General features: G+C 39.2%; 1 protein-coding gene across 1 annotated transcript in view; it reads right to left on the reverse strand.

Moving 5' to 3' along the window:
• The window catches only part of LOC143029932 (polycystin-1-like protein 2), a 183,232-nt gene that overhangs the window by 72,628 nt on the left and 96,560 nt on the right, over positions 1 to 14,044 (reverse strand). Inside the window, exons 18-19 of the mRNA XM_076193143.1 lie at positions 10,748 to 10,862; positions 1,619 to 1,757 (exon numbers count right to left, since the gene is read on the reverse strand). Coding sequence (XP_076049258.1) covers positions 1,619 to 1,757; positions 10,748 to 10,862 — 254 coding nt within the window. The remainder of the gene's footprint in view (positions 1 to 1,618; positions 1,758 to 10,747; positions 10,863 to 14,044) is intronic.

Consider the following 14,044-nt stretch of genomic DNA (forward strand, 5'->3'; position numbering starts at 1 on the left):
GCCAAGTCAAAAGGCAACTACACACTCCCATCCATTCCACTCCCATCCACCACCCTTTCTTCCTTCTCCTCTTAGCTCCTCATGGATGATGGGTCATCCCTGTACCCTGCCCACTGACCTGGGTCAGAAGCAATGTAGCAGGACACAACACATCCACAGCAAGGCCACTTCATTTAATTGTCGACCCACCCCTACTCTGTCCCCTCATGCAGAAAAAGAGATGGAGAGAAATCCCTTTGGGCTGCATCAAAATATCGTTCATACATAACCACTCCTTACCTCTTCCACATGCCCCACCCCCTCCCTTCCTTGCATCACAGCATCATCTATACACAGCCATTGTTCACTCACCCCTATCTCCTGCATTCTCCCTTCCTTGCTCAAGAGACATTCCCCTCATGCTCAATGCCTCTTTTACCCTATCAATCCATCTCATCCTTGTTTGTCCCCTCAAGTTCACTCACTCCACCTCTTTTATTAATCTTTTTTCACTCATTCTTTCCATGTGTCCAAACCATGCCCTTTCTGCCATCTACTTTTCCACTCCCACTCTCCTCCTCACCTCCTTGTTTCTCACTCTATCCAACCTTGTAACCTCTATAACACTTCTCAGACATCTGATCTCAAACACATTTAACTTTTTCTGCCTCTCTTAAACTGTTAAAATCAATTCCTTGCAATATTACCTGTATTCAAGTAGCAAAGGATTCTGTTATATAACAGAAGACAAGATTTTGAATCCCATTAAACCTTTGAAATGGCAATAAATTGTTAGTGCCAAATAAAGGGAGTGTCCCCCCTGACCTGAATGGGGCATTGATAAATCAAGACGCCACTCAAGGTTAGGGGACTGTTCCCTCCCACTTGAATAAAATCATCTATCATATGCCACTAAAAATATGTACTGTACATCATTTCATTAAAGTAATTAACATTTTCATTATTGAGGGGGATTTATCTCAGCAAAATATGATCACCTGGAAACACAGCAAATACTTTTCATAAAATACCAGACCTGTTGTTTCAAGCATATTTTCAAGAATTTTGGAATAATATGAAGATTTTTAAGGTCTGATGGATCCAAAATAGCTGCAACAATATGCCTCATGGAATGTAACTAAGAAATTGCCATTATCTGTGCTGAACAATATGATGTGCACTGATACTGCATTATGATGATGACATGTATACCATTGGGTCATTTTTGGTACAGTGAGAGCTCTCATTAACGGACGTTAATTAGCTGTGTTTGCGGTGTTTTCGCTGTGTTTTCGGTGTTTTGGAGTGGTTTTTGGGTGGCATAGCAATTGCATGAACTAAACAACAGCACCAAAAACACCGAAAACACAGCGAAAATACCACAAACACAGCTAATTAATGTCCATTAATGAGAGGTCTCACTGTACATATAAAGATAAATAACTACAGCACAAGAAAAAAATATTTAAACCAAAAAAGGCATCACTAAATCCAGTAAAGTTAATTGCTGTACAAAACACATAAGGCATGCAAAGAGTCCTTGCAAGCTGCTTCATTGTGAAACATTGTAATAATTGAAATCGTTCCTGTAATTAAGTGTACATTAAAACTAAACTGGGGTCTGAGAGTAAACACTCACTCAAACTCATAGTCTGTGGCATCACTGACGACAGATCGCTTGTGGCGGCTGGAGGATGCGTTGATGGAAGCCACACCAAAGAAGAACCTGCCCATGCGGCCATTAATGAAATCATTGTCCAAGAAGAGTTCACGGATGCCTGCCAAAGAAAAACAAAAAAAGAAGACTTTGCAGAAGAAATAAATGTTAACAATATAAAAAATATTCATATACCAGTACTGTACTTACACTCAAATCCTATGCACATACAAGCACACACACACACTAAAAGAAATATCAGAACATCTATCAAGACTGGACGTCAGAAAATCACATGGCCCAGATGGTATTGCAAATTGGATTCTAAAGGAGTGCAAAGAAGAACTAACAGACAAAATACACATCTTAATAAACAGCTCACTCAAAGAAGGAAAGATACCCAAGGACTGGAAAAACGCTAACATTGTACCAATATATAAAGGAGGAAACAAGGAAGAACCCACCAACTATAGGCCAGTATCACTAACAAGCACTATAGCCAAAATTTGTGAGAAAATAATCAAGAATAGATGGGTAAAACATCTGGAAGACAACAACATATTAAACCCAAGACAATTCGGGTTCAGACAAGGAAGATCATGCACCACAAACTTAATATGCTTTTACTCAAGACTAATAGACATAGTGCAAGAAAGAAATGGATGGGCTGATTGTGCATTCCTAGACTTGCAAAAAGCCTTTGACAAAGTACCACACAGAAAATTACTAAAAAAAACTGGAACACATAGGAGGAATACAAGGAAACCTACTAAAATGGATGGAGGACTTTCTGACTGGTAGAAAGATGAGAGTAGTGTTCAGAGAAAACTATTCAGATTGGAAAGAGGTGATCAGTGGAGTACCACAAGGATCTGTACTGGCACCAATAATGTTTGCTATCTATATGAATGACATGGACGAGGACATGAACTGCTACATGATCTTCTTTGCTGATGACGCCAAACTGTTAAGGAAAATAGAAACTGATGAGGACTGTGAAGCACTGCAAGAAGACCTAAATAGGGTATGGAACTGGAGTCAGAAATGGGAAGTGGACTTTAATACTAAGAAGTGTAGCATAATGGAGTTTGGAAAAAGCAAAAACAGAATATCAGGAAAATATACAATTGGAACCAAGGAAGTAAAGAAAGTAGGATCTGAAAAAGATTTGGGTGTAATTATCACGAACGACTTGTCCTATGATATACAGATTAACAAAATTGTCGGGGAGACTTACAACTTGCTAAGATCAATAAAAGTGGCATTTACATACTTGGACGAAGACATGATAAAAAAAATATTGGTTACATTGATAAGGCCTAGATTAGAGTATGCGGCGACATTGTGGTCCCCCAGTACCAAAAAGAATATAAAGAAAATAGAAAGAATCCAAAGAGCAGCTACAAAAATGGCACCTGCACTTGCAAACCTATCATACGAGGAGAGATTGGCTAAGCTGGAATTACTGACACTGGAGCAAAGAAGAGAGAGAGGTGACCTATTGACCATCTACAGAATCATGAAAGGCACAGAGATACTTGATAGAGAGAACTTACTCAACTGGGACAAAAGAAACACAAGAGGACATGGTAAGAAAATAAAAAAACATTGCTATAGAAGAGAACTGAAGAAAAACAGTTTTCCACATAGAGTTTTGGACACTTGGAACAAACTGGATAATGAAATAGTATGCGCAAAATCCATTCATGAGTTTAAAAACAAACTAGACACTGCGAGATACAATGGCGGGACAACACGAGCATAGCTCCCTTTCCCGCAAAATACAACTAGGTAAATACACAACTAGGATACCTGGAATAATTTAGATAAAGAAACAGTGTGTGCAAACACTATTCAAGATTTTAAGAAAAAACTTGATGCTGAAAGATACAAAGACAGATCACCACAAGCATAGCTCCCTTCCTGTATTTACCTAGTTGTATTTTACGGGAAGGGGAGCTATGCTCGTGGTGTCCCGTCTTCATATCTCATTTTATCTAAACTATTTTTAAATTCATGTATTGTTTTTGCACACACCACTTTCTCATCTAAATTGTTCCAAATGTCTATTACTCTATGAGGAAAGCTGTTTTTTTTCATATCTCTTCTATAGCTGTCTTTCTTGATTTTCTTTCCGTGTCCTCTTGTATTTCTATCATCCCATTTTATTAGATCCTCTCTATCAATAATTTCTATGCCTTTCATGATTCTGTAAATAGCTATCAAATCTCCTCTCTCTCTTCTTTGTTCTAGTGTCTGTAGCTCAAGTTTTGCTAGTCTCTCTTCATATGATAGTTTTGAGAGTGTTGGTGCCAATTTTGTAATTGCTCTTTGTATTCTTTCAAGTTTTTTTATACATTTTATTTTGTATTTGGTGACCACATCATTGCTGCATATTCCAATCTTGGTCTTATCAGAGTGATTAGTATTTTCTTCACCATTTCTTCATCCAGGTATGTAAATGCCACTTTGATTGTTCTTATTAAATTATAAGTTTCTCCAAAAATCTTGTTTATATGTTTCTCAGGTGACATATTATTCATAACAATGACTCCCAGGTCCTTCTCATTTTCAACTTTTTTTATTCCTTCTTCTCCCAATTTATATGATCCTGTTATTCTGTTTTTGCTTTTTCCAAATTCCATTATACTACACTTTTTAGTGTTGAACTCCATCTCCCACTTCCTACTCCATTCCCATACTTTATTTAGATCACTCTGTAGTGACCCACAATCTTCTTCCATGTTTACTTTTTTTAATAGCTTTGCGTCATCTGTAAAGAAGCTCATATAACTTTCAATTTCTCCATCCATATCATTAATATATATAGAAAACATTATTGGGGCCAGAAGTGTTCCTTGTGGAACACCACTTATTACTTCATCCCATTTTGAGTGTTTGTCTCTTATCACTACTCTCATTTTTCTTTCTTGCAAAAAGTCTTCCATCCATTTAAGCAGTTTGCCCTGTTTTCCTCCTTCAGTTTCTAATTTCTTAAGCAACTTCTTATGTGGTACTTTGTCAAAAGCTTTTTTTTAGGTCTAGAAATGCACAATCAGCCCATTCATCTCTTTCTTGTATTATATCTATTAGCCTTGAATAGAAACATATTAAATTGGTGACGCATGATCGTCCTTGTCTAAATCCAAATTGCCTTGGATTTAGCACGTTGTTTTTTTCCAAATACTTTACTCATCTACTTTTGACAATTCTTTCACAAATTTTTGCTATTGTTGTTAGAGAGACCGTTCTATAGTTGGTAGGGTCTTCTTTATTTCCCCCTTTATATATAGGTACTATATTTGCTTTTTTCCAATCTTCTGGAACTTTACCTTCTTTCAAGAAACTGTTTATTATGCTATGTATTTTGTCTGCCAGTTCATTCCTGCATTCTTTCATAATCCAATTTGCTATTTCATCTGGTCCATGCGATTTTCTGTCATCAAGATTACTCAAGTGTTTCATTATTTCATTCTTTGTTACTTCTATTTCTTTCATAGGGGGAAATAAGGAATGATGTTTTCTGTATAATACAACTAGGTAAATACAAACATACAAAAATGCAAAGCATTGGAAACTGGCAATATCTGCAAAAGAACATCTTTAAATTATTCATTAGGAAGTGAATCCATTACAAATATAAAAGAAAAGAAATATTTGGGAGTGTTGATAAAAGACAATCTGCCACCTGACAGACATATCAGCAGGATTATGGGAGAGATGTACTGACTGCTGCAGATGATTAAAGTGGTTTTTCATTATATTGATGAAGAGATGATGAAAAAATAATCAAAACCCTTATCCATCCAAGACTGGAATATGGGTCAATGGTATGATTTCCACAAGAGTGCAGGATATAAGCAAGATTGAGAGAATACATAGGGTTTCAATCAAACTGCTCCCCAGAGTGGCAGATAATCAGAGCCCTTACATGCCTCAGTGCCGCCCCAGGGCAAAGTTCTTAGTGATGCCCCCCAACTTCCCCCATCATCACCTTCCATTTCCACCATTCCTTACTGCCTATTATAGGTATTGGCTTGTGAAATAATTAAACGGATTTTAAAAATGTTATTTAATATCCCTATTGTAAAAAAAGATAAGGGAAAAATATTTCATATTCTGTTGATTCTATAGCAAAAATCATATACTGTATTATGATAAAATATTCGGGGCTCCTTTGACCTTTTTTATTATCATTATTTTTTCAGCCTTGTAGGCAGCATGTCCAGACTAGAATTGCTGCCCCCCTTAATGTGCTGCACCAGGGCATACCCCCCCCCCATGTGAGGGCCCTGCAGATAATCCTTAAGAAAAGACTAAAACCACTGTGTCTGCCAACTTTGAAAGATCAGAGAGAAGGAGGTGATATGATTACAATATACTTAGGTTACTAAAAGGGATAGATAACATTAACAGAAGAGATTTCTTGACTATGGATAGGTTGCCTTTAAGAAGCCATGCCTAGGAACAAATTAACCCCTTGAGTACCGGATGTGTGTTTTGTGACACCTGCGTGGCACGGCTGAGTGCACCCGCCAGGAACCGACCGTGCTCCCTTTGACACACACGTGTCACAGTTATAAGCTGTGTGTATTGAGGGCTCTCAAGGCCTCGGTTTCTGGGTTATTTCTACCCACGTGGTGGCAAGTGTCTGTGTTTACAAACATAAGGCTCCAGCCATTCGTGGGACGGTTTGAAACATTTGTTTACGTAAGGTTGACGAGTCGGTAATGAAGGGGTTAAGGAAGACTACATGTCTAAAGGATGTGAAGAAATACAGCTTTCCATATATATACTTGGAATGACTTAGAAGCCTAAGTTGGAACAATACTTGAACTGAAATCTGAGTATGATAACTGGAAAACAAGGATATAAATTAAGTTGGAACTGTACATGAATTGGTAGAGTAGGAGACAGGACCCAACAAGCATTTATGATAATTGTTTGTGCATTTCAATTGTAATATTTAATTCTGAACTACAAGTTCTCTTTCCTCTACCGGCGAATTGATTTGATGATTCCTCGGATCCAATTTACGTCACACCATCAACAAATATATAATTTTGTGAGTTCACATGAGTAACAATTCTCCTGCCCCAATGAGTGGTACAATGCAGGGCAGGTGGCTTTGTCCAAACTGATTCTCCCATTTTAATCAACAGGCTATCATTTTTGTCTTTCATCCACCCTTCTTGGGTTTACCAAAGAATATTTCCATCCATAGGTGAACACAGAATGCTGTGGCACAAACGACTCGTACAGATCTAGATGTATTGTTATACCAATATACTGCCTCAATGGGAGAGATTCTTCCCCTCTCAGCAATAACCTTAATGGTCCTGTGATGCCTCTCTACTATTCTGTTCCCTCCTGGTCAGTAAGCAGCTCTAAATGCCTTATCAATTTTTCACTGATGCAACATGTTTCCTAAACAATGTGATCGAAAGGCTGTACTGTTGTCCATTAATAGCTCATCAACTGGGCCTCTTTCCATAAAGATTTTGTCCAATTCTGTGGTAATACATTGTGCATCTTCTCTCTTCAATTTTCTCCATGCTGCAAAACGACCTGGGCCACAATCAACCATGGATATGAAGAGAAACTCCCTGTAATGAGTTACATCAATAGCCAGGCACTGCCAGTTAAACTCAACACTATGTTCACCTCCATTGTGCACTACAGGAGCAGGATTGATTGACCGACATTGGTCACAACACTTCACAATCCTAATCATGGAATCTCTAGAGGCTTCTGGGTCCAAAACTTGGGCATTTGATTTGCCCCACCCTGTACATGGAATGAACTACTGTTGAACATCATATATCTACAAGCACCTTTGCAGGAGTATTATTGATTAAAATATTGACAATAGGTAGTGCATCATGATACACCTTCACATCACAAGGGTGACTACAGGCACAGTAGCCTATTACTTGTTTTCTCAAGTTTCATTAGCAACTTTTTCTGTTACTGATTTCTGCCAAGAAAAATGCATGTTACATTGATGTATTATGATTTACAAATTTAATATTTTCTATCACTATACTATTTAGGTGTGTGCTTCTAAAAATTCACCCTAAGTTCTGTTGACAGCAATTAGCAACATGACCCAATTTATTACACTTGAAGCACCTCACTTCCTGTTTTTTTGCTATCTCTAATCATATGAGAGCCACTACAATGAAAACACTTCCTTTTGAAGTGGCTAGTATCAGGCCCCCTTATTCCTTATCAATATCCCTTCTAACAGTCACAGCTGAAACACCACTGCTATTTTGATACCAAAATTCTAGTGTGACCAGTCAATTCACTCGTTGCAATTGTCAGCTTATTTGAAACTCGCTGCAAAGAAACACTGATATGGTTTGGAAAGCCATAAATAAATGTCAACTGCGCCACATTTTCCAAACCACTTCTACAAAACCTGACTAAACCAGCCAGCCACCTAATCTTACTCGTAAAGTCATCAACAGGTTCTCCCATCTATTTAATATGAACTAATTTCTCAAAGGCAACAAATGCATCATCAGCAAAGGCAATCTTTAATCTTTCTTGAATTCTTTCTGCATCTAACTGTCCTTCATTGCTCAATTCCAAATACAATGCTAACACATCACCTAAATATAAGGGAACAAGACTGGCCAAATCTGTTATCTGCTGCAACTTTGCTACCAAGGTTACATTCTTCAACCATGAAACAATGTCACCTTCACCAATAAACTACTTAATCATGTCTATGGCAACTTTGGAGGCCATGGTTGAACCAGCCATCGATGAAAAGGGCCTAGATAGCTTGTTATGACTTAACTGGAGTCACCTCTTGCAACATGTGCAGGAGCTATACTTCAATGAAAATTTTTACTTTGAATATGGCGACTTACAATGGAAGGACATCCTAAAACCGAACAACAGATAACCGAACACACTCTTCCTCCTGAACCATACAATCACAAGTAGTGCTACCACTTTTCCAAAGCTGGTACTGACGTAATATTTCAACCATTTTCTTTTATGATACATATATTTAAGAAAATATGGAAGTCTACAAATAAGTAGACACTCTTGTAAATGAGCAGTTTAAACCTATGGACACCACTTAATGCTCTATATGGAGGGAATATTTGTTTGTTTAAATGTATGAGATGATCACATATGGTGGACGATAGATTATATTTTGCTAGAGATGTGCAAGTGATGTGCTCCTTTGCAATTACCAAAGAAAACAGATGGCACTGCCATGAAATAAAAAGATGGTGACACTGCTACTACCAAAGAAAACAGACTTTGCTGCTAGCACTCACAAACTACTTCTCATCACCTAAATTTTGCCCACATATACCTTCAACTCTCTCCTTATATACACTCCCAAACTCTGCCACTAGCTGCCTAAGTCCCTCCTCTGTTTCAGCCACAAGCACAATGTCATCCACTTACAGCAACTGCCTTCTCACTTCCTTCCACTTTCACTTTCCATTTCCAAACCCACACCCATCACCCTCACATTCACCTCCTGTACTATTCCATCCATGCACACATTGAACAACCAAGGTGACATTATACAATCCTGGCACAGCCCTAGCTTTGCCTCACCCCACTCATTCCCTTCACTCCCTACCCAACACAAGTATTACTACTTATGTAAAACTTTTTGACTGCCTTCAACATCTTTCCTCTCTATTCCATGCATTTGCAACATATCCCACAATGGCTTCCTGTCAACCCTGTCATAGCCTTCTCTAGATTCATGAAACTTAAAGACTTCCTTACCTACTGTCAAGAACTTCTTGTATATTTGCCTTGGGAGATAGACATACAAATTTGTGTATTTCCATTACTTCCATATTCACATCTTTTAACCTAATATTATTCTACATCTTTACTTTTTTAGGAATGTACCCTTTTAGGGCCACAGGGAGCAGGAGTCCTAATCCCATCCCCCATCCTGTTTTTTGTCACCTTTTACGACTCAAGTGGGAAGACTTGGTGGTAGCATTCTCTTCCCCCACCACAGGGTAGGCGAAAAAAGGAAATGAATATTCAGAGAAATGGTACAGGACAGTAACAAGGGGTTGGGGGACAGCATAACGTCCTAGGATGAGATGGATGGAAGGGATAAAAGGGACATTACAAAAGAGAGGAATGTCTGTTGAGGAAGGATGGGAGAGGACAGAAGATAGGGGTGAATGGAGAAGGGTTGTGTATAGATGATGCTGTGATGCATGAGGGGTGAGGAAGTATGTAAGAGAAATTTGATGCAGCCCGAGGGGATTTTCTCCCCGTCTTCTCCTTTTCTTCATGAGGAGATAGAATTAATGAAGTGGCCTTGCTGTGGATGTGCTGTGTCTTGCAACACTGCTTCTGACCCAGGGTAGTGGACAGGATGCAGGGATGACCCGTAATCCAGGAGGTGCCAAGATGAGAGGGAATGTGGGGGGGAGTGGAATATGTAGGAGATGGAATGGGTGGGAGTGGATTCTATGCCTTTTTCTTTTTGGCTACCCCCCTGTGTAAGAAGGAAAAAGCCTTTGGTATATGTATGTATGTATTTTACATCCTCTACGAATTAATCTTTCATAGTGGAAATGGGTTGGAAATTATTGTTCATTATTTCAGACCATGTTGATGTCTTTTCATAGACCTCACCATCCAATATTAGCTTAAGAGATTATTCCCTGTGTCTCACTTACCATTAACAAGCCTGTAGAACAATTTAGGTTCATATTTGCATTTACTGATAATACCCTTTTCAAAGTTTTTCTGCCTCTCTTCTGATTCTCATGTACTACCTCATTGATATTCTTCCTTTGCTCCAGTGTTGTTGTTTTTTTCTCTTTTTTCAATTCGCTTATGCCACATACCTACTATTTTTTAGCTGCCACACAGTTTATTTATCTTTATCAAACCAATTATTTACTTGATTCTTCTTTCCCAGGCATGTGTTCATTCAAACCTGAGATGTGGAGGTTTAGAGATTTACCCACATCTCATACCTGTCTGTACAAAGTTTCATTACATTCAGCTAGGTGAATACATCCCTTAGAGTCTATTTTGCCACATACTGAACCTATGACCAAAACACATTCTGACCTCCAGCCTGTGGTCTTGACCTACCTGCCTCATTTATGGAGATGTTTACAAATCTTTCACATAATTCAAACTTTGAAGGTGTAGGCATTCGGTCATAATCCATTAGAAGCACAAGGTTGTCATCAACATCACTGGACATCTGCAAGGAAAAGTGTCAGGTTATTCCTGTGATGTACTCCAGGGTTGCGCACCATTCAAACTCTCTTGCCTCATCCTTACCTTGTTTAACTTCATAGATGTAAGTAAATATATATATATTTTGTATCTTGCCTTTGTTTTCCCTGGTGAAATAGAAAATTCCAAAGGAAAAAGGGTAAATAAATCACACTGAGTGGATTGATAGGAATGTCCAAATTTTGGCCAGAGTGGGATAATTAATAAAAAACATGCCATGTCTGTGACATATAAATTGGGGCCCTGCTGTCTGGGATTTTCCTTTCCTCACCAGGGTGAAATAATTGAGTGTGTGCAAAATATTAATTAAATAAGTGAGGTAGGAAAAAGCTAAGAAATTAGATTAAAAAAGATATATAAATAGTGCATGGAATGAAATCAGTTATGATTGATCAGAAATAAAGCATGTTTGCCGTCATAGTGTTGTTGTTGTTGTTTACATATTGTGGTAAATTACAATGAGGCATTGGTCAGTATGCACAGGTACATACATATACCAAGGCTTTTTCCCCTTACAAGGGAGGTAGCCAAAAAAGAAATAGCATACAATCATTCCCACCCATTCCATCCCTGAATACACTCCACTCCCCTCCACCCTCCCTCTTATCTTAGCACTTCCTGGATGATGGGTCATCCCTGCACCTTGTCCACTACCCTGGGTCAGAACCAGTGTCGCAAGACAGCACATCCACAGCAAGGCCGCTTCATTAAATCGGCGACCCCCCTCTCCATCCCCCCCCATGCATAAAAGGAGAAGACAGGGAGAAATCCCTTCGGGCTACGTCAAATTTTGCTCACACATACTACCTCACCCCCCATCCCCCAGCCCATTCCACCTCATGCATCACAATATCATCCATATACAACCATTCTCCATTCACCCCTGTCTTCTGTCCTTCCTCAACAGACATTCCCCTCTTCCCCAAAGCCCCCTTCACCCCATCCATCCACCTCATCCTAGGACGTCCCCTCATGTTCACTCCCTCCACATCTGCCTTCCATACCTCTTTTACTAGTCTTTCTTAACTCATTCTTTCCATGTGTACAAACCATCCTAATACTCTTTCATCAACCCTATCTCCCAACTCCCTTTCCACCCCCATTCTTCTCGTCACCTCCTCATTTCTCACTCTATCTAGCCTAGATCATACTTCTCAGACACCACAGGTAGAAGAAAGAAATCCCAAAGTAGAAGAAAGTAGGATAAATGAGGAAATTAGAGATGAAAGAATTAGGTGTAGCAAAGTTGATTTTAGGCTAGACAGAAAAGCTATTGAAAGGCAAAAAGTAAATGTTGAAAGCCCACCAAATTTACAATTGTTGCACCAAATAACTCAAATGAGCCTAGAAAGGGAGACTCATAGCAAAGTGTGAGTATTGGTCAGCTTAGGTTAGTAGGAAAACCAATGTAATGGATATCATTATAAAGGCCCAAAAAACTTGTCCCCACTTTCAATGGACAGAGGCACAGGTAGGAAATGGAAATTAGGCCAACCAGGCAGGAGATAATGTGTGTAGAAGGTAGTAGGAGTAAAATAGTTTGACAAAACAGATGTTATACCTGCAGTAAATGGTCATGGGATGGTAGATTGCTACAAGGGCAATGAAATCACAAGGGACACACAAAACAGAAGACAAGGGAAAGACATGAGCAAGGCACAAGGGAAGGAAGTAGTGGGAGACAAAGATGATAGCAATTACTGTGTAGGAAAAAATAGGTTAGGCGAGGGAAAAGATACAGGAGTAGGTCAAGAGTGGTTGTCATATGTGAAAAATTATAGGATAGGAGTTGAAGGAAGTGAAAGGAAATATGCAGTCATGGCTTTGTGAGACACGGGTATCTCACACCATTTTGAGGCCAAATGTAATACTAGGATTGGAAGATACGCATATAAGTCAGTTTACCATGGGATTAGCAAGAGTGACAACATTAGCACCCATAGCAGAGGTATTACTTGAATTTGATGGCAGGACAGCAAGTAGGAATAGCAGAATTACCAGTAAAAGGGAGTTATGACTTCCTTGGGAATGGTATAGGTGAGATAGTCCAGGTGAGACTAAAGATGGTAAATGACACTATGACTAGACAAATATACAATGACAAATCCGACATATAGGATCCAGTGGCAGTCATCACCAGATCCCAAACCAAAAGAGTCTAAGAGGAAGATGAGATGAGAGATGACCTTAAATTCCTGTTTCAAAATGTGGCAGGGGATACAGATGCGACTCCAAAAGAATCCTGGGATGGAACTGCTGGTAGTGAGAAGCAGAGACCAGTAGAAGATGCAGGAGGAGACCAGGAAGGTGACCCCCAAACAGAAGAAATTATCCTTAAGAAATGTATAAATAGGGAGGAACTTGTCCAACTTCAGCAGGAGGACCCAGAGCTGAGGGAGATGCTTCAAATATTTGAGGAGGAGCAGGAAGAAGAGTACAAGAAGACTAAGTTCATCATGGAAGATGGTGTCCTCCTCAGAAAATATGACACCAGAAGAGGCAGGAGCCGATGTCATCATGCAAATCATAGCATTGAAAAAGATCAGAGAAAGGATCATAAGTTTAGTACATGAAACTGTGAGTGCCCACCTCAGAGTCACCAAGACAAAAGGGTAAGTAATGAAGCATTTTTATTGGCAAAGGTGGGACTTTGCTAGGGATGTGTTATGTTGTCTTGGCTGTTCAATTTGTGCATAGATGGGGTGGTGTGATAGATAAACACAAGGGTTATGGGATGGGGAGGTGGAGGTAGAATGTAGATTGAGAGAAGCAAGTAAATGCCTTAGGGCAGTGCTATTCAACCTGGGTGGACAGTCCACCTTATAGTGGACCAGATTAAGTGAGGGGTGGACAGCTGTCTAGGGGTGGACTACTGGGTAGACAAGATCCTCACCTGCACGTGTCTGTATATATACAAGAGATTCTCTCTCTCTCTCTGTGTGATTCACAGGGAAGTGTTAGTGGCAAAGCAACTGAATGAAACTAGAAATGCAAAGGAGAAAAGTGACTTTAAGCTTCTACTTGATGATGTCAAAATGGTTAATCATATTTGTGTACATGCAAAAAAGCATGGAATGGTTAGTGAGTTATGTAAGGATATGGAAGCTAATTTCACCAAATTCCTCCTTCATACTGAGGTACGTTGGC

This window comes from Oratosquilla oratoria, chromosome 11, assembly GCF_046742065.1.
Source record: "Oratosquilla oratoria isolate Oo_2021 chromosome 11, ASM4674206v1, whole genome shotgun sequence".
Taxonomy (NCBI): Eukaryota; Metazoa; Arthropoda; class Malacostraca; order Stomatopoda; family Squillidae; genus Oratosquilla; species Oratosquilla oratoria.